Consider the following 27,345-nt stretch of genomic DNA (forward strand, 5'->3'; position numbering starts at 1 on the left):
AATAATAATAATAATAATAATAATAATAATAATAATAACCACACTTAATTTGTATGACTTTCCTCTGGATGCACGCTAGCATAACAATTGCAGCAGACCATCTTGTCACAGTTGTATTTCTGGGCATGTAGGCAGAGGGACGGGTCAATAATGTCACCTCAGAGGCAAAGCACCACCTGCAGGGTGGACTGTTTCTGGATGTTATAATCTGAAAGAGTGTGGCCATCCTCCAACTGTTTGCCCACAAATATCAGATGCTGCTGGTCAGGTAGGATGCCCTCCTTGTCATGGATCTTGGCTTTGACATTTTCACCGGTGTCACTGGGCTGGAACTCAAAGGTGATGGTTCTTCCTGTGAGGGTCTTTACAGAGATCTGCATGTCTCTGTCAGCTTGGCCACCTCACTGAAGAGAAAGAGCTGAAAATCTTCTATTTTTGTAAATGTCCCATTTGTCTAAATGTTCAGTAGTCACTCTGATATAGGTATAAGCAGCAGTTTTGAGTGAAATAAAATAGAGTATAAGAAGGGAGACTGACTAGCCAAAACAGAAACACAGTAGGGGTAAGAATATTTCCTTACTCTCATAGCAGTTTTGCCTAATACCAAATCCCAGGCACTAAAATCAGTGAGCATTAACTTTCAGCCAAGTGACTTTGTGAATTAGAATGTCTTTTTTTTAAAAGAATACTTTTGGTTTTTTTTCTACAAAATAAAAGTAATGGCACTTAATCTACATCTTTTTTGAGACATTTAATGGGATAAATAACACTGCAGGGGCTGGGCGCAGTGGCTCACGCCTGTAATCCCAGCACTTTGGGTGGCCGAGGCAGGCGGATCAGGAGATTGAGACTATCCCAGCTAACATGGTGAAACCCTGGCTCTACTAGAAATACAAAAAAATTAGCCAGGTGTGGTGGCTGGCACCTGTAGTCCCGGCTACTCAGGAAGCTGAGGCAGGAGAATGGCGTGAACCCGGAAGGCGGAGCTTGCAGTGAGCCGAGATCGCACCATTGCACTCCAGCCTGGGCAACAGAGCAAGACTCTGTCTCAAAAAACAAATAAATAAAAATAAATAAAACTGCAGGCAAGGCATGGTGGCTCACACCTGGAATCCCAACACTTTGGGAGCCTAAGGCTATCAATCACTAGTTAAAAACCCTTCATGATTCTAAATTGCTATAAAAATGTTAAATATAGTAATAAACCCAGTAGTTGTCCAAGATAACATGCTAACTATATTTTCCATTATGAGCAGTATAGAACATATTCTAATTATTCCAGCAGCATATAAAGTAAGCATAAAGGCAAAACAAATCTCTCATTTTCTTCAACTATGACCCTTTTTCTTCTAGGCTATGAGAAATATAATACTATGAGGGCAGACCCAGCCTTATGTTTCCTAGAAAAGGCTGGCCGACCAGATGACAAAGCAATTGCAGCAGAACATCGAGTGTTGGATAATTTCTCTGACATAGTAGAAGGGTAAGCATTAGTATTTATTCTTTTAAAACTCTTAACTTATGCTGTGAGGTAACTAGCCTTGACTGAACCCAGTGGGATCCTTAATTGTAATTATACTCAAAAGTGATAGATCCTTAGCAAAAATAGGACGATCATAAAGGACTCCATAAACTGCATAAACCACATGTTGCCATAAGATACATCTGAGGGTGAAAATGAATGTCACTTCTGAATGGCTTATTTGATGTTCTATTTGGTTTGGTTTGCAACACTTTTCTGTACAGCTGCAGTAGCTGAGAGGATAACTGGTCTCTTGAAAGATAACGGCCAGCAGCTCTTATAAGTTGCTTCTGTGGAAGAGCCTTAGGCACTTTCAGCCCTGGTTTATCATCTCCCAATGGTACCTGACACATAAAGGTACTTATTTTGCCTGAATACATGTCCCAATGATGAGTTGCCATGCTAATACTGAGCCACCAGGTAGGGCAGTGTTGCCCTGGTTTGGGTGCCAGTGAGTTTAACAAAACTTCTCACATGAAGATCTGAGGGGCATGTGAAACAGTTGGCTTAATTAATGAATACCTACCCATTCCATCATGACTTGAGAGATTTCTCTTTGATGATCACACCCTCAGTTTGCCTAATGTAGGACCCTCAGAGGAAATTGGGTTATTTTTTCATTGCAAATCATTTATGCCACCTGTCTGCTCAGAAGAACAAAGTAATAAAAACAAAAAAGCATGAGCCATTCAAATGAAGTAATAAAAAGTAAATAGTTGGGTAGGAGGAAGAATTACATAATAAAAGTCCTGTCAAGAAAAGGAACTGTGTTGATCAAAGTGTTTCAAATTCAAGCAATTATGAATGGTAATTGTCAATTTCTTGTAATTATTTTTATTCCATTGGATGCTATACCAGACTGACCCAAAGTTTTGCACCTGGCCTGCCATTCCTGTGAACACGAAATTAAATACTAAGCCAGGCACTGTGGTTCATGCCTGTAATCCCAGCCCTTTGGGAGGCCATGGTGGGTAGATCACAAGGTCAACAGTTCAAGACCAGCCTGGCCAATAAGGTGAAACCCCGTCTCTACTAAAAATACAAAAAAAATTAGCCAGGAGTGGTGGCACATGCCTGTAATCCCATCTACTCGGGAGGCTGAGGCAGGAGAAACACTTGAACCCGAGAAGCGGAGGTTGCAGTGAGCCGAGATGGCACTACTGCACTCCAGCCTGGGCGATGGAACAAGATTCCATTTCAAAAAATAAATAAATAGAATAAAATAAAATAAAATAAAATAAAGACTAGGCCAGGCTGGGATCACTTGAGCCCAGGGGTTTGAGACCAACCTGAGCAACATGGCGAAACCCCATCTCTACTAAAAATACAAAATTTGATCCCAGCTACTCAGGAGGCTGAGGCAGGAGAATTGCATGAACTTGGGAGGCATAGGTTGCAGTGAACTGAGATCGTGCCGCTGGAATCCAGCCTGGACGACAGAGTGAGACTCCGTCTCAGGTTAGGCATGGTGGCTCACTCCTGTAATCCCAGCATTTTGGGAGGCCAAGTCGTGTGAATCACTTGAGCCCAGGAGTTTGAGATGAGCCTGGGCAGTATGGCAAAACCCCACTTCTACAAAAGATATAAAAATTAGCCGGGTGTGGTGGCGCACACCGGTAGTCCCAGCTACTCAGGAGGCTGAGGGAGGAGGATGGCTTGAGTCCAGGAGGTTGAGGCTACGGTGAGCTGTGATAGGGCCATGACACTCCAGCCTGGGCAACAGAGTGAGACCCTGTCTCAAAAATAATACTAATAAAGATTATTTCGTGCTAGATATACGTGTGGCTAGGTCTTCATCCCAGGTCCCCTTAGTGATAGAAGATACATTATTAACATTTTCTTGTGCCTCTGCATAATTTTAGGGTTGACTTTGATAAAGATTGTGAAGATCCTGAATATAAACCACTCCAAGGTCCCCCAAAGGACCAAGATGATGAGGTAAGGAATTCTCATTTGAGTCTCACTTTTCTCTCTTACTAGTTTTAAGTCTTCTCCCATTCTCTGAATCTTGAAGTATATTGGTTAATTTATAATACAAAGTGGAAAATGAATTATACCATTTGAGAACAGAAAGTATTAATGGAAAAGATTGTAATGCCAGTCGGGGGAGATCAGGGATAACTTTTTGGAGGAGCTGGACATTGAAGGATATTATTTGACTAATAAATTCCTGACTTCTATTATCTTCGAGTCATTAATAGGAACTGACCTTTCAGGTTCTACTTTCTTGTTCTTTTAGTTGGTTGTTACCAAGTTTTTGTGGGGTACATTTCTTTAGAAGTTTTTCTTGATCCCTTGGTGCCGTAGAAGGACACACACAAGAAAGTGATTTCAGAGTGCCAACTTCCCCCCCTTTCCCTCCCCACTCCATCCTATTGGGTGGATCTCCTTCTCTAGGGTGATCCCTTGATGATGATGGATGAGGAGATCTCAGTGATTGATGGAGATGAAGGTAAACTTCTAGGTCAACTAGTATAATTCTGTGTGGGGTGGTGGGTTGGGGCATTATTCACTGAATTCTGTCCTATCCTGGGATTTCTAAGAGCTTTGCCTTTGGGTGGGTTAAAATACTAGTATTGCCTCTACTACCCTTGCTATACTTCCTATTCATTCTACTTTGTTTTCCACAGCCCAGGTGACCCAACAGCCAGGCCATTTATTCTGGCCTCCAGGCTCTGCCCTAACAGCTAGACTTCGGCGCCTAGTAACAGCATATCAGCGCAGCTACAAGAGAGAACAGATGAAGATAGAGGCTGCAGAACGTGGGGACCGGCGAAGGCGGCGTTGTGAAGCAGCCTTCAAGCTGAAAGAAATTGCACGGCGGGAGAAACAACAACGGTAAAATACAGCCGGGAACCTGTGCTGATCTGTGTCTTCAGTTATGCTCCCTATACTGAAAGCCATCTCAGGAAGGATTTATTTGGAATTCTCTACAGAGGGACCATTTTTTCTGCTTTGGGTGGTTAAACCTGTAGAAATTAAAACCTCACTTGTGTACAGTAATCATTAACTCTCAGGTAGGCCTCCTGTGTAGACATTCTCATTGATATTTGCCTGTGCCATTTTCCCCCTTGGCTCTGTAATTCTTACTCGTTACAGAGTACCTCTCACTGCTTCTTCTGGGCTTTTTTTTTTTTTTTTTTTTTTTTTTGCATCTACTTTCAATTTTTGTGTTTTCAGATATTCTAAAACACATTAAAAAATAACCACTTTTCTTGTGTTCTTCTGATTATTGTTGCCCTACTTTTCCTTTTGTAGATGGACAAGGCGTGAACAAACAGACTTTTATCGAGTGGTGTCTACGTTTGGTGTGGAATATGACCCTGACACCATGCAGTTCCATTGGGATCGTTTCCGCACTTTTGCTCGACTAGACAAAAAAACAGATGAAAGCCTTACCAAGTACTTCCATGGCTTTGTGGCCATGTGCCGCCAAGTATGCCGCCTTCCCCCAGCAGCTGGAGATGGTAAGCAGGATTGCAGAGTGGGTGGGGATGGATGCCAACAGAAGCAACTCTGTTAATTTCTTCTTCTACTCCTGTCTCTTGCAGAACCCCCAGACCCTAATCTGTTCATTGAGCCCATCACTGAGGAGAGGGCCTCACGGACTCTTTACCGTATAGAATTGCTTCGGCGCTTACGGGAACAAGTTTTATGCCACCCCCTTTTGGAAGATCGACTGGCATTGTGTCAGCCTCCTGGTCCTGAATTGCCCAAATGGTGGGAGCCTGTTCGGCATGATGGGGAGCTTCTACGAGGGGCAGCCCGCCATGGGGTGAGCCAAACAGACTGCAACATCATGCAGGACCCAGACTTCTCTTTTCTGGCTGCCCGTATGAATTATATGCAGAACCATCAAGCAGGAGCACCAGCTCCATCCTTGTCACGCTGCTCTACTCCACTGCTGCACCAGCAGTATACCTCACGCACTGCCTCACCATTGCCCCTGCGTCCAGATGCTCCTGTTGAAAAGTCACCCGAGGAGACAGCTGCCCAGGTCCCCAGTCTGGAGAGTCTAACTTTAAAGCTAGAGCATGAGGTGGTGGCCAGGAGCCGACCAACCCCACAAGACTATGAGATGCGAGTAGCCCCCTCTGATACTACCCCTCTGGTTTCTCGGAGTGTTCCACCAGTCAAACTGGAGGATGAGGATGATTCAGACTCTGAGCTGGACTTGAGCAAGCTGTCACCATCATCTTCTTCTTCCTCATCCTCATCCAGCTCCAGCTCCAGCACTGATGAGAGTGAGGACGAGAAGGAAGAGAAGCTAAGTGAGTGCATGCGACAGGCTGTTGGCCCTCTTCCTTGTTTCCCCCCTCTTCTCTTTTCCTTTTCTAAATGCATCGTCTTGAGAGAGATTTTTATTTTGATTTGATAAAATGTTAAAAGAGACCTGTTATTCTTTGGGCCTTTATTCAAAGCCCATATAATACCATTACCATATGACATTATTCTTCCATCTTTTCTCACACATTCTATGGAATCTCTTACCAGCTGACCAGTCCCGCTCAAAGCTCTATGATGAAGAGAGTCTCCTGTCCCTCACTATGTCCCAAGATGGGTTCCCAAATGAAGATGGAGAACAAATGACCCCTGAGCTTCTGCTACTGCAAGAAAGACAAAGAGCCTCTGAGTGGCCCAAGGTAACAAACAGCCTCATCCCTGGACATGTAGAGTCCAGAAATACAGTGTAACATTATATCCAGGGAACAAGGAACATATGGTTTTTTTTGTTTTTTTTTGTTTTTTTTTTTTTTGAGATAGAGTCTCGCTCTGTCGCCCGGGCTAGAGTACAGTGGCCAGATCTCAGCTCACTGCAAGCTCCGCCTCCTGGGTTTACGCCATTCTCCTGCCTCAGCCTCCCGAGTAGCTGGGACTACAGGTGCCTGCCACCTTGCCCAGCTAGCTTTTTGTATTTTTTAGTAGAGACGGGGTTTCACCAAGTTAGCCAGGATGGTCTCGATCTCCTGACCTCGTGATCCGCCCGTCTCGGCCTCCCAAAATGCTGGGATTACAGGCTTGAGCCACCGTGCCCGGCCCAGTTCTGGTTTTTTAAAATTGTTCATTGCTGCATTTTTTTTTTCCACAAAACTTCCCAGTCAACTTAGGAATCTTAATAGTATTAACTTCCTCCTTTCTGCCTTATGATTTTTACCCATCCTGGTAGTGATGGCGCTATTGAGTATCACAGGATCACACAGCTAGTACTCAGACTCTTAAAATGGTATTTCTTTCTTTCCCCATTTAGGATCGTGTCCTGATAAACCGTATTGACCTCGTCTGCCAGGCCGTACTCTCAGGGAAGTGGCCTTCTAGCCGTAGGAGCCAGGAAATGGTAACAGGAGGAATTCTGGGGCCAGGCAACCACTTGCTAGACAGTCCCTCATTGACTCCTGGAGAATATGGTGACTCTCCAGTCCCCACACCACGAAGTAGTAGTGCAGCTTCCATGGCAGAGGAGGAAGCATCCGCAGTCACCACAGCAGCAGCCCAGTTCACCAAACTTCGCCGAGGCATCGATGAAAAGGAGTTTACAGTTCAAATCAAAGATGTAAGCTCAGCATGTGGGCATTGGGAAGTGGGGAAGGAGGCTGGAATCCTTGCTGTAACTAATTTTACTAATAGGTTACTAAACTCATTTGGTTAGCTGATTTTAAAAATGAGAACACAGAGCTTACAAAGATCTATTTAGGAAGAGTCATTTTTCCTGGTTGTTTTCCTTATTGAACCCTATTGATTATTAATTCTATTAATATTCAACCAAAAAAAAAGTTTCTTAAATTAGTATGTTTAGAAATAGTAGGATTTTGCCCCTGTGATGAGTTGCCATGCTAATACGGAGACACCAGGTAGGGAGTTTTACCCTGCATTGGGTGTCGTTGAAATAAACTCTTTCTCGTAAATGCTGAGGGGCACTAGGTGAAGAAGTGAAATCTTTCTAAGGAAAAAGTGTATATGTTTTCTTGTATTTCTAATTTTACCCTTTAGTCAGATGGCCTCCTTCTCACCATCGTTGGGCAAGAGGATGATTTATAGCCCACATCCCTCAAAGCTTAATCTTTACTTTCAAAAACATGTACCATATGATGTCTTGAGTGGGTGGCTTGTCTTCCTAGGAGGAAGGATTGAAGTTAACATTCCAGAAGCACAAGTTGATGGCGAATGGAGTAATGGGAGATGGACATCCACTGTTTCATAAGAAGAAGGGGAACAGAAAGAAGCTGGTAGAGGTGGGTGGTAGAGAAAGTCTTTCACCTGATGATTAGATTGTCTTTTTAATTCCCAATAATTGATGAAGGCAGTGGGATTGAGGGAATGGAAAATACTAGAGTCATTTCATGACTACCATTGGCTCTGCTCCCCTCCCTCCCTCCCCCAAAGAAGAGTATGTGCTCATGGGGGTGGATTCTGGGTTTGCAGCTGGAGGTGGAGTGCATGGAAGAGCCTAATCACCTTGATGTGGACCTGGAGACCCGGATCCCCGTCATCAATAAGGTGGATGGTACTTTGCTGGTGGGTGAGGATGCCCCTCGCCGGGCTGAACTGGAGATGTGGTTACAGGGTCATCCAGAGTTTGCCGTTGATCCCCGATTTCTAGCGGTGAGTGGCAGTCCCATCCAGCAAGATTTAAAGTCATTCCTTCGGTATTTAAGCTGCATGAGAAAGAGAAAGTATGACATACTATATCATCATTTCTGTATCTGCAAGATAAGGGTAATAATTAGTAATACCCAGTCTTCCAACCTCACAATTGTGATGCCCAAAATAAAATAATGTTGAAGTACCTTAAGTGCTAGGCAAATATTTACTATCGAACTATTATATAAACCATCTAATATTTTTTGGAGAGATCCCACTTAATGGCAGTTTTCCACTAGGATTAATCCTTTATGTAATAAGCATTTATTATCAAACAAAAGACACTAGTACTTTAATAATTACTCCAGAGAAAATTTCTATTCCTGTAGGATAACTGACTTTTTTCTATTGCAGTATATGGAAGATCGCAGAAAACAGAAGTGGCAAAGATGTAAAAAAAATAATAAGGCAGAATTGAACTGTTTGGGAATGGAACCAGTACAGACAGCTAACTCTAGAAATGGGAAAAAGGTGAGAGAAATTGCAGCATTACTACTCTGTTCCCACACTAGATGTGACATTAAAGGCTTTCAATGATGATTGTGACTAATGTTATTTATCTTTTTTCCTATGTATGTTTTTGTGAAACATTATCTTGAGTTCACCAATAAGGAAACCAGTTTTTTTGTTTTTTGTTTCTGTTTTGAGACAGTCTCACTCTGCTGTCGCCCAGGCTGGAGTGCAGTGGTGCAATCTCGGGTGCAATCTTGGGTTCAAGCATTCTCCTGCGTCAGCCTCCTGAGTAGCTGGGATTACAGGCACCTGCCACTGCGCCTGGCTAATTTTTGTATTTTTAGTAGAGATGGGGGTTTCACCATCTTGGCCAGGCTGGTCTTGAACTCCTGACCTCGTGATCCACCCACCTCAGCCTCCCAAAGTGTTGGGATTACAGGCTTGAGCCACTGCACCCGGCCTTAAGTTTTCTAATTCTATATATTTTAGAAGTGTTTGGACAGGTCTACTAAGGAAAATAGTCATGAGATTTCCCAATATATGAAAGGTTGAGAATCACTAATAATACGTCAGTAATGGAAAAAGCAGAGGAAACTATGTTTTATAATTCATAATAATAAATTTGGCCATTAAGTTATTCTATATTTTCAAATTTACTTATACTTTTATGATGGATAATAGGCCATTTGGTGGATTAAGTACCCATAGTTTCTTCTTTCCACCAAATTACAACTGCAAAAGTTTCTCTTGGCTATGCTTACCTTACTTTCTGCAATAGTTGTATTTTTTTAAATTTTTTATTTTTTTGAGACAGAGTCTTGCCCTGTTGCCCAGGCTGGAGTGCAATGGCACAATCTCAGCTCATGGCAACTTCTGCATCCCCGGTTCAAGTCATTCTCTTGCCTCAGCCTCCCGAGTAGCTGGGACCACTGGTGCATGCTACCATGCCCAGCTAATCTTTGTATTTTTAATAGAAAGAAGGTTTGCCATGTTGGCCAGACTCTTCTCAAACTCCCAACCTCAGGTGATCCACCTGCCTCAGCCTCCCAAAGTACTGGGATTACAGGCATGAGCCACTATGTCTGGTCAATAGTTGTAATTTTTTTTTTCTTTGAGACGGAGTCTCGCCCTGTTGCCCAGGCGGAGTGTAATGGACTGATCTCAGCTCACTGTAACCTCCACCTCCCAGGTTCAAGTGATTCTCCTGCCTCAGCCTCCCAAGTAGCTGGGATTACAGGTGCATGCCACCACGCCCAGCTAATTTTTGTATTTTTAGTAGAGACGGGGTTTCACCATGTTGGTCAGGCTGGTCTCGAACTACTGACCTTGTGATCCGCCTCAGCCTCCCAAAGTGTTGGGATTACAGACATGAGCCACAGCGCCTGGTCAATAGTTGTATTTTTAAAGCACACATAAATCATTGTTTGGTAGAGTCATTTAAAATGGATTAGCACTTGCCTTATCTAATCATTCCCCCATTTGATCTTCTACAGAAATCTTTATACACATATAGTCATCCCTCAGTATCTGTAAGGGATTGGTTCCAGGACCCCCGCAGATACCAGAATCCGTGGATGCTGAAGTCCTTTATATATAAAATGGTGTAGGGGCAGGTGTGGTGGCTCTTACCTGTAATCCCAGCACTTTGGGACGCTGAGGCAAGAGGATCACTTGTACCCAAGAATTCAAGACCAGCCTGGGGACCCCACTGGGACCTTATCTCTACAAAAAATAAAAAAAATTAGCTGGGCCTGGTGGTGCAATCCTGTAGTCTCAGCTATGGGGGAGCCGAGGCAGGAGGATCACTTGAGCCCAGAGGCTGAGGCTGCAGTGAACCATGATGATGCCACGGCACTCCAGCCTGGGCAATAGAGTGTGAGACCCTGTCTCAAAAAAAAAAATAAATAAATAAATAAAAATAAAATAAAATCGTGTAGTATTTCCATGTAACCTACACACTTCCTCTGATACACTTTAATCTCTTGATTACTTATAATACCTAACACAGTATAAATGCTATGTAAATAGTTGTTACACTGTATTGTTTTAAAATCTGTATTATTTTCTCTTTTTATTTTTTAGTTTTTTGTTGTTTTCAAATATTTTCAATGCACAGATGGTTGAATCCATGGATATGGAAGGCTATGTGTATACACATATATTTATGTGTCTGTATAACCACATGGAATATCTTTTAACAAAATTAATTTTAAAGTAAACTATCAATATTTTGCATTTAACAAGTTTGAAACGCAAAATATATGTAGATTTATGAGGCTTATTTTTATATTGATGGAAGTGTTACCATGGAAGAATGTTTCAGTTTTCCCTGTTAGCCTTGATGAGAACAAGAGTGCAATAAATAGAATGGTTGACATGGGAAAGGCTGGTGGCTAGAAGGCTAATGCCATCTCTGTCTTCAATTTAACATTATAGAGCAGCCTGTAAGAAGGGCTTTTCCTTCACTGTTACCTATTTTTACCTCAAGTACTTCTGCTACTCCCTTATAGTCAATTGAAACTCTTAAGAAATATCATAGAAAATCACAGAAAATCCTAATATGACTAGTACAGAATTTTTTTATTTATTTATTTTTGTTTTGAGACAGAGTCTCGTTCTGTTACCCAGGCTGGAGTGCAGTGGCATGATCTCAGCTCACTGCAACCTCTGCCTCCTGGGTTTAAGCGATTCTCTTGCCTCAGCCTTCTGAGTAACTGGGATTGTAGCCATGCACCACCACACCCAGCTAATTTTTTTTTTTTTTTTTTTTTTGAGACAGAGTTTCGCTCTTGTTGCCCAGGCTGGAGTACAATGGCACGATCTCGGCTCACCGCGATTTCTGCCTCCTGGGTTCAAGCAATTTTCCTGCCTCAGCTTCCCCAGTAGCTGGGATTACAGGCACGTGGCACCATACCCAGCTAATTTTTTGTATTTTTAGTAGCGATGGAGTTTCTCCATGTTGGTCAGGCTGGTCTCAAACTCCCGACCTCAGGTGATCTGCCTGCTTCAGCCTCCCAAAGTGCTAGGATTACAGGAGTGAGCCACCACACCTGGCTGCCACTCGGCTAATTTTGATATTTTTAGTAGAGACAGAGTTTTGCCATGTTGGCCAGGGTGGTCTTGAACTCCTAACCTCAAGTGATCTGCCTGCCTCAGCCTCCCGAAGTGCTGGGATTACAGGCATGAGCCACCACGCCCGGCCCAGAATTCTTAATACAGAATTGACAGTGAATCTAGCACTACGTTATTCCTGGGACCTGCAGGAATAACTTCTAGCTTCAATGAACTTAATCAGAATTTTTAGTCAGAACATCTAGAAGAAGCCACTTAAAATTCAGATACATGTTTTTTATCAATGTGGAACAAAAATTATTTTACTAAATTTGGTGAGGAGTTTCTGACAGTTTTTTTGGTGTTCTAGACATGTAGAAGTCTTTATCTGACCTGTCTTGAATTTACCCTGCTTTGATGTGCTAATAGAGGATATTATTGTAAATGTCAATATAGTTGTGCTACACTTCACATAGTAAGAATAGGTGAACAACTTGCCATCAGGAGATATTTAAGTGTTTTTTTTAATGTGCATTTACTAATTCATTGATTGTCTTACCCACACCCCTTCTTAACAAAGGTAAGCATTTGTGAAATGGTTGACTGAAGATACAATATAGTCATGGGGGAAAAAAGCAAAAGCTGGTTAATATGAGTTTCAGTATGAAATCATTGATGTTAACTTCAGTATCAGAATGTTTCAACAAGCTAAGTCCAGCATTTCCTCCTTCCGATTACCACCAATCAAGCCTAGTATGGCTATGCTTGTTTTGCCTCTTCTAAGGTACATTCAGTAAAAAAGCATTGTAAGCTAGGACTCCGTTGGCTTTGGTTTCTTTTCTGTTTTCCCCATTCTTTCTTTTTATTATCTTCTATTCTCTCCTCCTAGGGTCATCACACTGAAACAGTGTTCAACCGGGTTTTGCCAGGGCCTATTGCACCAGAGAGCAGCAAGAAGCGGGCCCGTAGGATGCGACCAGACCTTTCTAAGATGATGGCCCTCATGCAGGGTGGAAGCACTGGGTCTCTATCTCTGCATAACACGTTCCAACACAGCAGTAGTGGCCTACAGTCTGTGTCATCTTTGGGTCACAGCAGTGCCACTTCTGCATCTTTGCCTTTTATGCCATTTGTGATGGGTGGTGCAGCATCATCCCCTCATGTAGACTCCAGCACCATGCTTCATCACCACCACCACCACCACCCCCACCCCCACCATCACCACCATCACCATCCAGGCTTGAGAGCCCCTGGCTACCCCTCTTCACCAGCGACTACCGCCTCTGGTACTACCTTGCGGTTGCCACCACTGCAACCTGAGGAGGATGACGATGAGGATGAAGAAGATGATGATGATTTATCTCAGGGCTATGATAGCTCAGAAAGGGACTTCTCACTCATTGATGATCCTATGATGCCAGCTAACTCAGACTCCAGTGAAGATGCTGATGACTGAAGCCCCAGCATGGGCCCCATTGCTTGGGCGGCTGCTGTATTTTTCATTTACTCTGGCCCTTGGACTATGGAAATGTGGGAGGGGCAGGGGAGATGTGGGGAAGTCCAGGACTCCAGGAGGTGAAAAGGAAAAAAAAAAAAATGTACCTGATTGCTCCCAATTATGAGAGGATTGGGTGGGCAGGGGAACTCCTAAAATAATACATGACCACTTCCTCATTTCTGGGGAAGGAAAGGAGACTAGAGCAGCTGGTGCGCTCACCCCTCCCTAGTCACCTCCATTAACCACAGACTATGTAGCGCTGGCCCTAGCCTCTGGCAGAGCCTGTTCCTGGCCAAACTGTGGATACAGCTGGAGGGTCAGGAACTGTTACCTTCCTTCCCCTTGGCATTAATAAATTTAAGTTAATCCTTTTCCACTCTTCCTTGGTTCTATATTTGCTCAAACCCAATGTGAGCATTGATTTTGAGTTGTTCATAGTGGGTAATTTCAGCACCACTTTCCTTAAGTTCAATACTATTCATACTAAGTTACCTTGGATAGAGCAGACAAGTCATCTGTACTCCTCTAAAGGGTATATATAAATGTAGACTGTCTAGCTGGCTAAAGGCAAGGGAATTATTTAAGGTAAATGCTAGGTAGGCAAACTTCTGGATTCAAACTCCAAGTTTTTAGAAGAGACAGGGAGCAAGAATGTCGTCGGGAACCATTTACATTTTGTTTCTAATTAACTGAAGTAACGGTTATTTGGGGCAAGCCCTAGAATAGTGTCAGTTTTCATGAACTGCAGTAAGGGGACTGGCTCACTGGAAGGATGCTGCCACAACTGGCTCAGGCGTTGGGGTTGTGGGAAGGAACTAAAAGTTTGTGGAGCCCCTCAAGTCATTTGTTTCCTCTGACTTATACCATCCCACTGCTCAGTTACAGCTTGGACATATTATTTTCCTTTCGAAAGCTAGGTTCCTCCCCATAGCTTGGGTCGTAGTTTATCGCGAGGCTGGGCTCCATTTCCCTGGGTATGAGTTCTCTGTCCCGCGGCTTGACCCAGCATCCTGGCACCGAGGATCCCTCCAGCTCTGGAGCAGTTAAAGGCTTTCGCATTCCCATCATTTCCAGGAGGGGCGCATGCCCAGTTACACTGTAGTATTACCACTTTTATCCCACGCTAGATCCCGCTCTTTCCGCTCCCCTTCCTTTGCAGATGGGGTGGAGCTATTACACCCGCGCGCGGCAGCTCTTGTGGGGCGGTGCAGGCACCACCCCCTTCGCTTTGCCTAGTGGCTGCCGCCTCGGCAAAAAGCCTTGAGGTCCTGGAAACCGCGGCTGGGCTAAGAGTTAAGGGCGGAGGCAGAGCGTCACGTGACGACGTCGATTCGCGTGCGGCAGTGGCGAAGTTGACAAGAAAACCCCGCGAAAATCGACTCTTTGCCTCGCACATTTTGTTGATTTTCCCCGTTTTCTTTCTCTCTTTCCCCGCCCATCCGAAAGAGGATTGGGGGAGAAAAAAAAAAAGAAATCCCTAACGCTGTCGGGACCCGGAAGCGGAAAGGGCATCTTTGAGGTCGATACTTCCGGGTCATTGGGAGAGTGCGGGATTCCTGGGCCGAGAGCGGGTGGCGGAGCCGGGACCTCGCGTGATTCTCGGAACCCGAGGAGAAGCGGCGTCTGGGGCTATGGCTGTGACTCTGGACAAAGACGCTTATTATCGGCGAGTGAAGAGACTGTACAGCAATTGGCGGGTGAGGAAGATCCTGTAATTTTTCCTAGGGAGCCCCTTCAGCCATCCCATAATAACCCTGTTTCTCGGCGCCCTTTTTTCTCTTTCGGTCAGGAATTCCCGGGTTCAGTGCCTCACCCTTTTCGTTGCTCCCGAATCGTTCACCGGAGGCGGCCACGAACGCTGCCCCTTAACAGGGAATCCCTCGCATTCACCCTGTCCTGCGGCCATCACCATCTTCCCCGCGTGCCAGCCTTGGTCATGCATAACAGCACCTCTCGCAGTCTCTTCCCGCCCTAGAAGAGGCAACATCCTTCCCTCCTGCTCAGTGGTCACGTCTTGTTGCCCCTTCCTGCCGTGTTCTCACGCACCCACGCACTCGCTCTGTCCCTCCAAAACCACAATATTGCACCCCTGGTCCCGCCAGGGTTATAACCGTCTTCGTAAAGAAGAGATGGAAGGGCAAGAAGGATGTCAGTCGGGCTCTTAGCGTTTATCGTTTGCGGGGCATTTCCTGGAGTTAAAAAAAGAAATACTGCTCACGCGCAACCGCCTCATGTTCTAGGCCGTGCTATGGGTTACAGAGAGAGACCTAACGCTGAAAGCCTGCAGACGTTAGTAATACCAAAACAAAACAAAACGATGCCTAAAACCTTATTAGTTCCTTGCTAGCGTATCCGGGGCACGTGTTCATTAAAAGAGCTGTGGCAGTTCCCAGTTTTTTAAAGATTCGGCAGTTTTGCTGCTTTAAAATCGTCCACAGTTAAAACTTATTTTTATGATGTTAATTTACTAATTGAGCAAACATTTGGTTGCATTCTGTGATGTAGTGTGAGTTGGCTAGCTTAAGTCTTGCCCCTGAACCCTGTCATCACGGGAAGATACAACTACTAAAGATTTTTTTTTAACCTGAAAACGTTTTGAGAAAATGATCAGTTCTTATTTCAGCATTGTAAATATTGTCTTTCAAACTGATCATCTACTAAAACCAAGCCATTAAAATTGGTGGTTTCCTTGCCATTCATATTAAAGGTGCCCGTGCATGTTTCATCTTTTGAGGCTAAATACATTAAATAATTGAAAATAAAATTGATTCTGTTGCATTTTATGAAAAGCAAAAATAAGAACTAAATGCTAGATGAATGCTGAACATTTTATTTTTTAAAATTTTTTGATTAATTTCTACCAAACGATTTTTTGCACCTTCTCTCAGTGTCATATTATTATTTGAACATAATCTATGTTAGAAAAACATTTTAAAACCTTGATACTTTCTAATGATCAGTAAGTACTAAAAATTCGAAACCCTCTCTTCTACCCATAAACCCTGAAACTATAAACCTTTCATCGAAAATTGTTTTTAGTTTCAGTGATTCAGATTCATCAAATCATTGCATTCTCTCTATACCATTCATGAAAACTAATCTGTAGCTCTAAATTCCCTTTCATTACAAATTAACTGTGGCCTGAAGACAGGTTGGCAAACCTAATATAAAATAATGGTCTGTAAATCCATGAAAGTTATTTCCCACTCACCGTTTTTTTTGTTTCTCAAAAATCACTGAAGTTTATCTTGGTCCTCTTACTACCTTAATGACATCATCTTGGGAGAATGTTAGACATTGATAAGACACTGATGGTGTAAATAAAGTTATGCGTCAAGTCTGTGTAAAAATGTACCAGTTAACAAAACCTGTGGATGAAAAACTTACTTGAATAAGACTTTTTATTAACACAAAAGACTGCTTTTGTGTTAATGTGTCCAGAACCCACCTGTAGAAGTTCTTCGTGTATGCAGTCTTTTCAGCCTACAGTGCTTCCATTCTGATATACTTAATTAAAGATAGTAGTTTCCTGGGTTAAAGCTGGTTGTTTATCCTCTTGGATATAGCAGAAAATAGTGGGATATATAGGTGTGTTGTATAACTCTTTTCTCTTTTACACCTTTTCTTTTTTAATGAGAAAACTGGGATTGAAATAGAATAAATTGAAGTTAATGTTAAAAATTCCAATCCTGGCTGGGCACCGTGGCTCATGCCTGTAATCCCAGCACTAGGCCAGGACTTGAAGACCAGCCTGGGCAAGATAATGAGGCCGCCGTCTCTACAAAAAAAGAAGCAGCAAATAAATTAGCCAGGCGTGGTGGCGTGTTCCTGTAGTCCCAGCTACTTGGGATGCTGAGGTGGAAGGATTCCTTGAGCCCAGGAGTTTGAGGCTGCAGTGAGCTGTGATCGCGCGACTGCACTCCACCCTGGATGAGACCCCGTCTTTAAAAAATAAATAAATAAATAAATAAATAAAGAGAGAAATCCCAAGCCTTTTGCTTTCAGCTTCAATCTGGGGGGGAAAAAAAAAAACCACTCAGTTGTGACTAAAATTAACTAAAAAATGATTTGGGCTCCACACCCACTTTTTAATTTTAAATACTCTTGATTATAAGCTCTTAAAAGCTGTAGTGGTTGAACCTGGTAGTAGTTCCAGCACTCCAAATACAAGTACACAGGATTGTGGAGAACTGATAAGCTACTAACCTTTTCTTTCCTTTTTTAAAATAAGAGTAGGAACTAACCTTACCTATCTGCAAGCTAATTTTCAGTTAGGTACCTATTTTGAGGCTATTGCAAATAAAATATACTATTTATTAATTATAACTTTCATAACTTACGTCCTAAAAACAATTGCAGTTATCACGTACTTTTAACTGAATAGAAATTTCAAAAGTATTAAGCCTTGTATCTAAGTAAATCGTGTCATTTTAGAGATGGGAAAATGGAGTTAGTCCGAAATCAACAAGAGACCTTTCACAGTGACTAGCACGTACTACTGTTTTATGACTCCTGGAGGTTTGAGTCTAGATCCAGTCTTGCCTCTTATTCTTTAAGTGAGAGCTGCTAAGAACAGAAAGGATTTGCAGCACTTTCTCTGTATTATTAGAATATCCCAAGTGGTAGTGGTGGATCATGGAAATGGGCTGCATGCTTCTTTGTCCTCTTATGCTTGCTAGATCCTTATTCAGAGATTGCCAGCCTTTTCATGATTATAATTATTTTTAACCAAGTAATATGATTAGTGCTGCTCATTGGGAGAAACAAAAGAGGTTATCTACCATCCTAGGGTTCCAGCTGCTTTGAGGACTGAGGGGCACAATTTCCAGGCATATCTGTTTATCATTTGAGACCTACCTGTTGGGACATTCTGCTATGAGTGGACCTTGACTTCATTCATCTGCCTTTTATCTCAAAGAATTCCATAAAATGTCAAAAAGATTTGTTTTCAGAAGGAATACTCACATTCATGTGAGCCTACACCAACGGTCAGGATTGGGGTGGTGGAAGACTGACCCCAAAGAAACTTTGTGCTTTTGAAGAAGCTAATGAATTAAAGTGTCATTGCTTCTCTTGAGTGGAGCTTTCTGGCTCTTTGCACATTTTTATGGTAGCTTAGTTTCTTGTTCTGGGTTGTTCTCTTAAGATTCAACAGCTATTTTCTGTGGCTCAGGAAGGATTTTAAAAAATACATAGTAGCTTATACCTGTATAATCCCAGCTACTCCAGAGGCTGAGGTGGAAGGATTACTTGAGTCCAGGAGTTTAAGACCAGCCTGGGCAACATAGTGAGAGCCCAGTTTAAAAAAAAAAAATTCAGTCTTCCATCAGTATCTGTTGGGGATTGGTTCCAGGGCATACCTAGATACCTAAATCAAAGGATGCTCAAGTCCCTGATACAAAATGGCATCATATTTGCATAGTCTATGTATATCCTCTCATTATTTTTGATTTCTAGATTGCTTTAATACCTAATACAGTGTAAGTGCTGTGTAAATAATAGTTATACTTAGTTTTTAGGGGGTAATGACATAGAAAAATGTTTGGCCATTTTAATTTTCAGTACACAGTTGAATCCACAGATAAGGAGAGCTAGCTGTATAGGCATTTCCTGTTATTTCAGTCCCGCGGAGGATTACTTTCACTCACACTCACCTCTTAACAGCTCCTTTATCTCTGGAGTGGGATAGAGAGGGTTTTTTTGTTTGTTTTGTTTTATTTTAAGAGTTTCACTCTGGCTGAGGCTGGATTGCCATGGCACAGTAATGGCTCACTGCAGCCTCAACCAACCCAGCCTCAGGTGATCTTCCACGTCAGCCTCCTGAGTAGCTAGGACCACAGGTGCAAGCCACAACAGTTGGCTTTTTTTTTTTTGAACTTTTTATGGAGACAGGGTTCCACCATGTTGTCCCAGGCTGGTCTCAAACTCATGGGCTCAAGCGATCCGCCTACCTCGGCATCCCAAAGTGCCGAGAATACAGGTGTAAAGTCACTGCACCTGGCCAAGAAACTTTTTAATAATGCTGAGTAAAGAGGGTTAGATGGAAATAAATGCCCAGATGGATTGAGATTTTTTTTAAATGTTGCTTACTCAGCTTTTATAATCTAGTTCTCTACTTTTTTCTTTTTTTTTTTTTTTTTGAGACAGTCTCACTGTGTCACCAAGGCTGGAATGCAGTGATGCATTCTCAGCTCACTGCAATCTCTGCCTCCCGGGTTCAAGTGATTCTCATGTCTCAGCCTCCTGAGTAGTTGAGATTACAGGTGTGTGCCACCATGGTCGGCTAATTGTTGTATTTTTAGTAGAGATGGAATTTCATCATATTGGGCAGGCTAGTCTCTAACTCCTGGCCTCAAGCAATCCACCCGCCTCAGCCTCCCAAAGTGTTGGGATTACAGGTGTGAGCCTCCACACCCGGCCCTAGATCTCTACTTTTGTATTTACTTTTTATCCCTGTTAACAACTACAGTGCCTGGCATGTAGTAGTCACTCAGTGAATAGTGGTAACTGATTATATGGGTATTTAGCTATAACCAGACTGCAAAAATATTTTCTTTTTTTAAGGCAGTATCCCATATGGTTCAAAGGAAGATAATTGTTCTTCTGCTACTCTATTTCTCCAACTTTTGTCATCCAGATACCACCTTCACAATTTTTGCAGATTCTTTGCCATCTGTTTTATATTTTATTTAACTCTCACTTTAAAAATTATTTTAATCAGTAATATAGTTTTTTAAAATCATAGTTCTAATAAAAGCCTTAAAACAAAAAGTCACCTGTCCCAGAGGCAACCACTTCGAGTTTTTTGTTTCTTTCATATTTCTAAATAATATCTGTGTATACTACTGTTTCTTGATTTGTGGATTTTTAACCGTTATTAACTTATGGTAGATCTGAATTTAACTTCTTTGTATCATCACACTCATTCCAACTTCCCTATCTCCTAATACCTTAACATTTTTCTCCTGACACATTGATACGAAAAATTTTAAAGACAGACAAGTTGAGTTTTAAGTACACCCTATATACCCACCACCCACACAGTTAACATTTTGTTATACTTGCTTTATCACACATCCGTCCTTCTTAATAACTTTTCCCCACAAGTTTTAGTAAAATCAGTAGTTACTATTTACATTGTTTACATTCATATAAATGTTTTCATTTCTGGGTGAAGTAATAAAGTATGATTGACTTTATTTTTTTTTTTTTTTTTTTTTTTTTTTTTTTTTTTTTTTTTTTTTTTTTTTTTTTTTTTTTTTTTTTTTTTTTTTCATTTTTTTATTTTCCTGGCATTTATGATTTCCTCAGTTTTTCTCCTTTAAAAAAAAATCTCCCTAGCCTTAATTTTCTCCAACAGGTCTATCATAGTGTTACCAATCTTTTATTCCAAATTTCTCACACTCATCGAATTTTATTCTGTTTCTTTTTAAGCAACCTCACTCCCTACTTCTACCCCCCACATTATCCTGCTCCATCTGTACAGGTTACTCTTTAGGCCTGTTGAACCTCAGGACTTTCCAGTATTGGGTCCCCTATATCCCAAGAGCCTCTGCTTTGTTTTTTGTTTAGCATATTTTCTCTAAGAACTTCCTAAGAAAAAAATGGGCCAGGTGCAGTGGAACGTTCGTTCACGCCTGTAATATCAGCATTTTGGGAGGCCGAGGTGGGCAGATCACTTGAGGCCAGGAGCTCAAGACCAGCCTGGCCGACATGGCAAAACCCCATCTCTACTAAAAATACAGAAATTAACCGGGCATGGTGGCACATTCCTGTAATCCTAGCTACTTAGGAGGCTGAGGCACAAGAATCTCTTGAACCCAGGAGACAGAGGCCGCAGTGAGCTGAGATCGTGCCATTGCCCTCCAGCCTGGGCAACAGAGTGAGACTGTGTCTCAAAAGAAGAATAAATAAAAAGCTCACCACTAGCTCCAGTGTAACCCCATGCAAAAAAAAAAAAAAGGATGCATAGAATATAAATGTCTTTAGTCCTTGCATGTCTTTAAAGTGTTAGTCTGTCCTTATTTTTGGTTAATAATATAATTAACCAAAGTGAACTCTATTGGCTTTGTTAATGTAGTAGGTATAAAATTCTGTGTTGAAAATCATTTTCTGCTCAGAATTTTAAAGCCATTTGGCTTCAGAGCTTTCAGTGTTACTTTTGAGAAGGCCGATATGATTCTATTTCCAGTATACATACATAGCCTTTCTCTCTGAAATTTAGAATCATCCCTTCTGTTTTGAAATTGCACAGCAGTGTGCTTTGATATGTCTCTTTTGGGGAAATCCTTTTAGTCTCAAGCTCACATTCTTCAGTCCTAGGGTGCATTATTTGATTATTTTAGTCCCTGCATTTCCTTAGTGATGTCTTTTGTTTCTGAAATTCCTGTTCGGTAAGGTTTAGACCTCTTGGGTTAAATCTGTTGATTTATCTTTTTTTTTTCTTTTTTTGAGACAGAGTCTCACTCTGTCACCCAGGCTGGAGTGCAGTAACGCAGTCTCAGCTTCCTGCAACCTCCGCCTCCCAAGTTCAAGAAATTCTCCTTCCTCAGTCTCCCGAGTAGCTGGGATTACAGGTATCTACTACCATGCCCGGCTAATCCAAGTCTTCAAATGGCTGTTTTAGTTTGCTACTGAAATACGTATCCAAGTGCTTTTCCTTGAGCCAACCATCATAAATTCACTGCACACAGAAGTGCTTTATTTATATTTCTTATTTCTTTACGTTGAATATTAAAAGACAGATGCAAGGGTTGGGATTTTATAATGGTAATCATTTTTACTTCATCAAGGACATTCTTAAGTGAAACTGGCCTTTTTTCCTGAGTGTGTGGTAATAGAGAAGTAGTTTGGTGCTACTACCTTGATTCATACAAAGGGAGTAGCAGTTTTAACTACAATTAGTATTTCACTATCAGTGAAAACTAATGATAAAACTTCTTACCAAGCTGAAGGAAAACATTTCTTACTGAAGTCAATGGGGATAGGCATATAATTTCTGGGTAGTGACTTCTTTGCATAATATGTTTTGTCGTGGTAGAAAAATACAACAGAACACTCAGTTGTTGTCATATATCCTTATTGACAAGCAGAAGCCCAAAAATGTGGAAGAGTCTTATGTATGCATTTATCTTGACTTTATAGGGGAAGTCAGAATTATAACCCAGAATGACCAGTCTTTTGGCTTTATAGAGCTATTGAAGAGTATCAGATGGTTGGAGAACTCACATGTCTTGATGTCAAAACTTACTACAAAGCTATAGTAATCAAAACATCATGGTACTGACATAAGGATAGGCATATAGAAGAGTGGAATAAACCCGAAAATTCAGAAATAAATCCTCACATTTATGGTCATTTTATTTTTGACAGGGATGTCAAGACAATTCAGTGAGAAATGAATAGTCTTTTCAACAGATGGTGTAACAACTAGATATTCAATGTAAAAGAAGGAAGTTGGGTTAGTCCACAGACCATACAAAAAAATTAATTGAAAACAAATCATAGACCTAACTGTGACAGCTAAAGCTATGAAACCCTTGTAGAAGAAGTATGAAGTAAATCTGAGTGACCTTGAATTAGGCAGAACTTTCTTAGATATGACACCAAAAGCACAAGAAAATAGATAGGCCAGGCACAGTGGCTCACACCTGTGATCCTAGCATTATGGGAGGCCAAGGCAGGCAGATCACTCTAAGTTAGGAGTTCAAGACCAGCCTGGCCAACATGGCAAAACCTCATCTCTACTAAAAATACAAAAATTAGCCGGGTATGGTGGCAGATGCCTGGAGTCCCAACTACTTGGGATGCTGAAGCATGAGAATTGCTTGAACCCAGGAGGCGGAGGTTGCAGTGAGCCGAGATCGTGCAAGTGCACTCCAGCCTGGGGAATGGAGTGAGACTCTGACTCCGAAATAAAAAAGAAAATAGATAAATTGTACTACTTCAAAATTAGAAACTTTGGTGCTTCAAAGGATACCATCAAGAAAGTGAAAATAAAATGCACAGAATAGGAGAAAATGTCTGCAGATCCTGATAAAGGACTTGTATCTAGAATATAAAAACTCTTACAGCTCAATAATAAAGCAGTAACTCAGCTACAAAATGGCAGAGGATCTGAACAGGCGTTTCTCCAAGATGTATACAAATTGTCAGTGAACATATGAAATGATGCTCAACATCATTAGCCATTAGAGAAATGCAAATCAAAACTACAGCGAGGGCCGGGCATGGTGGCTCGTGCCTGTAATCCCAGCACTTCAGGAGGCCAAGTTGGGGCAGATCACTTGAGGTCAGGAGTTCGAGACCAGCCTGGCCAACATGACGAAACCCCTATCTCTACTAAAAAATAAAAATATCTCTACTAAAAAAGCTGGTCATGGTGGTGCATACCTGTAGTCCCAGCTACTTGGGAGGCTGAGGAAGTGTCCTGCAGCTGATGAATGGATAGATAAAATGTGGTATATCTACAGAATAAAATATTCAGCAGTAGAAGGAATGAAGTATTGATGCGGGCCACAACACAGATGAACCTTGAAAACAAGAGAAAGAAGCCAGACACAAAGGCCACATTTTATTTGATTCCATGTATATGAATTGTCCAGAGTAGACAAATCCATAGAGACAGATTAGTGGTTGTCTAGGGCTGAGATGGAGGTAGGGGGAGTTGGGGAATGATTGTGCTGAAGGACACAGCATTTGTTTTTGGAGAGATTAAAATGTTCCAAAATTGTGATGGTTGCATAATTCTGCTAAAAATCATTACATTGTATACTTTCGAATTCTATGTGAATTCTATCTTAAAGCTTTTTAAAAAAATAAAGAACTGCCATTTCTCCATCAGCCAGGAAGGACATTGGTGTTGAGACTGACAAAAACTGTAAGGATGAAAACTACCATGGCTTCCAGTGCTGTCATGAAACCTCAGATATGTGGCCTTCTGGCCAGGCATCTGTGATTTCATGTTGTTAAAGTGTTCATTTTACCATGGGGTTACATCTCTTTATTAAGACTGCTGTGACTGAACCAAAAAAGAAGGCATATATAAATTTCTGCATAAATTATAACTCCTTGAAAGATTCTGAGATGAAGGTGGCCTATCTTTGAGAGTGCAAGATGATTTTAGAATATAAAAAATTACTTTGGGCCAGGCACGGTGGCTTATGCCTGTAATTCCAGCACTTTGGGAGGCCAAAGCGTGTGGATCACCTGAAGTCGGGAGTTCAGGACCAGCCTGGCCAACGTAATAAAATCCTGTCTCTACTAAAAATACAAAAAATTAGCCTGGCATGGTGGCGGGCGCCTGTAATCCCAGCTACTGGGGAGGCTGAGGCAGGAGAATTGCTTGAACCCAGGAGGCGGAGGTTGCGGTGAGCCGAGATTGCACCATTGCACTCCAGCCTGGGCAACAAGAGCGAAACTCCGTCTCAAAAATAAATAATAAAATTTTAAAAAATAAAATATGTCTTTAAATTACATAGGACATTTGTCACTGATCTGTATTCCTGAACTATGAAGCATAGATCTGGGGACTAAGGAATAATTTCTCTTGTTATTTATCAACAATTAACAAGTACTGTAAAAACAAAAAATAGAATAGCTGTAAGACTGCCAAGCAGGCATGTACCTTAAACTTGACATTTCTATCAGGAAAAGATTATGCATATCCTAGGTAAATATTGAAGTCTGTATTCCTGTTTTGCTAGTGTGAAAATTAAGTGACAATTACCCACTCTTTTCAGAAAGGAGAAGATGAGTATGCCAACGTTGATGCCATTGTTGTATCAGTGGGTGTTGATGAAGAAATTGTTTATGCCAAATCAACTGCCTTACAGGTGAGAGATTTACAGCAATTTTTAGCCCTTAGAGTTGTTGGATTATGTACTTCACTGTTCAGTATGGTAGCCACATTAAAAATTAAATTCCTGGCTGGGTGTGGTGGATCATGCCTGTGATTCCAGCACTTTGGGAGGCCGAGGTAGGTGGATTACTTGAGCCCAGGAGTTCAAGACCAGCCTGGGCAACAAGGCAAAACCTTGTCTTTACAAGAAATACAAAAAAATTAACCAGGTATGGGGGTGTGCATCTATAGTCCCAGCTACTCAGGAGTCTGAGATCGGGGGATGGCAAGAGCCCAGGAGATAGAGGTTGCAGTAAGCCAAGATTGTACCATTGCACTCCAGCCTGGGCAACTCAGTGAGACCCTGTCTCTTATTTTAAAAAATTTCAATTTCTCAAGTCTTCATCAGCTGTTTCTGGTATTCAGTAGTGGCTACCATATTGGACAGAGCAAATAAATAGTATTTTCACCATCACATAAAGTTCAATTGGATTTAGCAGTGGTTTAGGACATAAGGAAAAAGAAGTATTAGTATCAATTAATATGGATTTAGCTGCTGTAACACAAAAACCTAAGTAACAGCGAGTTAAACAAAATATTCTTTTCCTTATGTATAGTCTTCAGGGACCCAGGCTTTTTCCAGTTCTCTGTTCTGTCACCCAAAGAAGATAGCCCTCTTGCACATGGTACAGAATGGCTTCTAGAACTCCAGGTGTTTCATCTACATTCCAAGCAAAAAGATAGAGACAGGGAAGAAAATGGGAGGCCACCTTTTCTTTTAAGAAGACTTTGCTGAAGCTGCACACAGTACTTCCATTTATTGGCCAAAATTTGATCTTAATGACCATACTTACCTGAAAGGAAGGATGGGAAATAAGAGTTTTCATGCTGGACAGTATCCCCAGTTAAAAATGTCAGTTCTGGCCGGGTGCGGTGGCTCAAGCCTGTAATCCCAGCACTTTGGGAGGCCGAGACGGGCGGATCACGAGGTCAGGAGATCGAGACCATCTTGGCTAACACGGTGAAACCCCGTCTCTACTAAAAAAAATACAAAAAAACTAGCCGGGCGAGGTGGTGGACGCCTGTAGTCCCAGCTACTCGGGAGGCTGAGGCAGGAGAATGGCGTGAACCCGTGAGGCGGAGCTTGCAGTGAGCTGAGATCCGGCCACTGCACTCCAGCCCAGGCGACAGAGCGAGACTCCGTCTCAGAAAAACAAAAACAAACAAAAAAAAAAAAAGTCAGTTCTTTGAGAAGGAGAAATGAATAATTGGTAGGCAACTGGTAATTGAGGAGGTAGTAACAAACGGTTCTGTATCACTGTGTCCCTTGTTTTAACCATTTCTATTTTGCTAAATATTGATATAGTTCCTGTAAACACAAATTGTTCAACTGATTTGATGGTTTTAATTATAGATAGTTCAAGCATATAAACGTAGAGGAAAAATAATACATTGAACCCCACTGTCCTGTTCTGATAAATTGTCAGCTCTTGGCCAGTCTTGCTTAATTTGTGTCCACTGCAGACTCCCCAGCCTGATTACCTTGGAGTTAATCTCAGACATGTTATTTTTGTAGATAAGTATTTCTATATATCTGTAAGAGTGCATTAATTTTTCTATCTGTAAATGCTGTTGTCACTGTTGTCTTTTTCCATAGACATGGCTCTTTGGTTACGAACTAACTGATACTATCATGGTCTTTTGTGATGACAAAATCATCTTTATGGCCAGCAAGAAAAAAGTGGAGTTCTTGAAACAGATTGCCAACACTAAGGGCAATGAGAATGCTAATGGAGCCCCTGCCATCACACTGCTAATACGAGAAAAGGTCAGGATTAATAATGTGTTATAAATGTGGAAAAATCTTCAAAAGGGATGAACGGAAATGCCTTATAGGAGTTTGAAAGAATGCGCAGGGGAAATTATAGGTGGCTGTTGTTGTAATTACAAAGTTCTGTCACGTCTTCATTGTTAGGAAGAAAAGAATTCAGTAATCCTATCAGTACTGCAGCAAAACAAATGGGCTGTGAAATTCTGGTGAACACTGACTTTATGTCTCCATTCTTGAGGACACTTAGTTTGTTTTCCTCTATCTGCCTTAATTAGAGCAAAAAACCTTAAATATCCTTAAGGAAACTTAGATATAAATCATTTCCAGTTTTTATCAAACGTGATTTTTTTTGTCATACTGCCCACCTAACATAGGATGTTTTCTCAGAATATTGTTCACTTATGTGTTTGAGTTTCTTAACTTCCTGAAGAAAAAGAATAGTTGTATCAGGCATGGTGGCGCACACCTGTAGTCCCAGCTACTCAGGAGTCTGAGATGGGAGGATTGCTTGA

General features: G+C 41.7%; 2 protein-coding genes across 2 annotated transcripts in view; both read left to right on the plus strand.

Annotated features, from left to right (window-relative positions):
- CHD8 (chromodomain helicase DNA binding protein 8) overlaps positions 1–13,537 on the plus strand; it is a 53,189-nt gene extending 39,652 nt beyond the window's left edge. Inside the window, exons 25-36 of the mRNA XM_017853418.1 lie at positions 1,295–1,483; positions 3,385–3,460; positions 3,920–3,974; positions 4,153–4,360; positions 4,781–4,989; positions 5,074–5,793; positions 6,017–6,165; positions 6,771–7,073; positions 7,639–7,752; positions 7,943–8,122; positions 8,516–8,632; positions 12,555–13,537. Of these exons, the coding sequence (XP_017708907.1) occupies positions 1,295–1,483; positions 3,385–3,460; positions 3,920–3,974; positions 4,153–4,360; positions 4,781–4,989; positions 5,074–5,793; positions 6,017–6,165; positions 6,771–7,073; positions 7,639–7,752; positions 7,943–8,122; positions 8,516–8,632; positions 12,555–13,121 (2,887 nt within the window). The 3' untranslated portion in view covers positions 13,122–13,537. The remainder of the gene's footprint in view (positions 1–1,294; positions 1,484–3,384; positions 3,461–3,919; positions 3,975–4,152; positions 4,361–4,780; positions 4,990–5,073; positions 5,794–6,016; positions 6,166–6,770; positions 7,074–7,638; positions 7,753–7,942; positions 8,123–8,515; positions 8,633–12,554) is intronic.
- Positions 13,538–14,102: 565 nt separating this feature from the next.
- SUPT16H (SPT16 homolog, facilitates chromatin remodeling subunit) overlaps positions 14,103–27,345 on the plus strand; it is a 38,652-nt gene continuing 25,409 nt past the window's right edge. Inside the window, exons 1-3 of the mRNA XM_017853473.1 lie at positions 14,103–14,860; positions 24,905–24,997; positions 26,660–26,830. Of these exons, the coding sequence (XP_017708962.1) occupies positions 14,795–14,860; positions 24,905–24,997; positions 26,660–26,830 (330 nt within the window). The 5' untranslated portion in view covers positions 14,103–14,794. The remainder of the gene's footprint in view (positions 14,861–24,904; positions 24,998–26,659; positions 26,831–27,345) is intronic.

The sequence above is a fragment of the Rhinopithecus bieti genome, unplaced genomic scaffold, assembly GCF_001698545.2.
Source record: "Rhinopithecus bieti isolate Rb0 unplaced genomic scaffold, ASM169854v2 scaffold_34943, whole genome shotgun sequence".
Classification (NCBI taxonomy): Eukaryota; Metazoa; Chordata; class Mammalia; order Primates; family Cercopithecidae; genus Rhinopithecus; species Rhinopithecus bieti.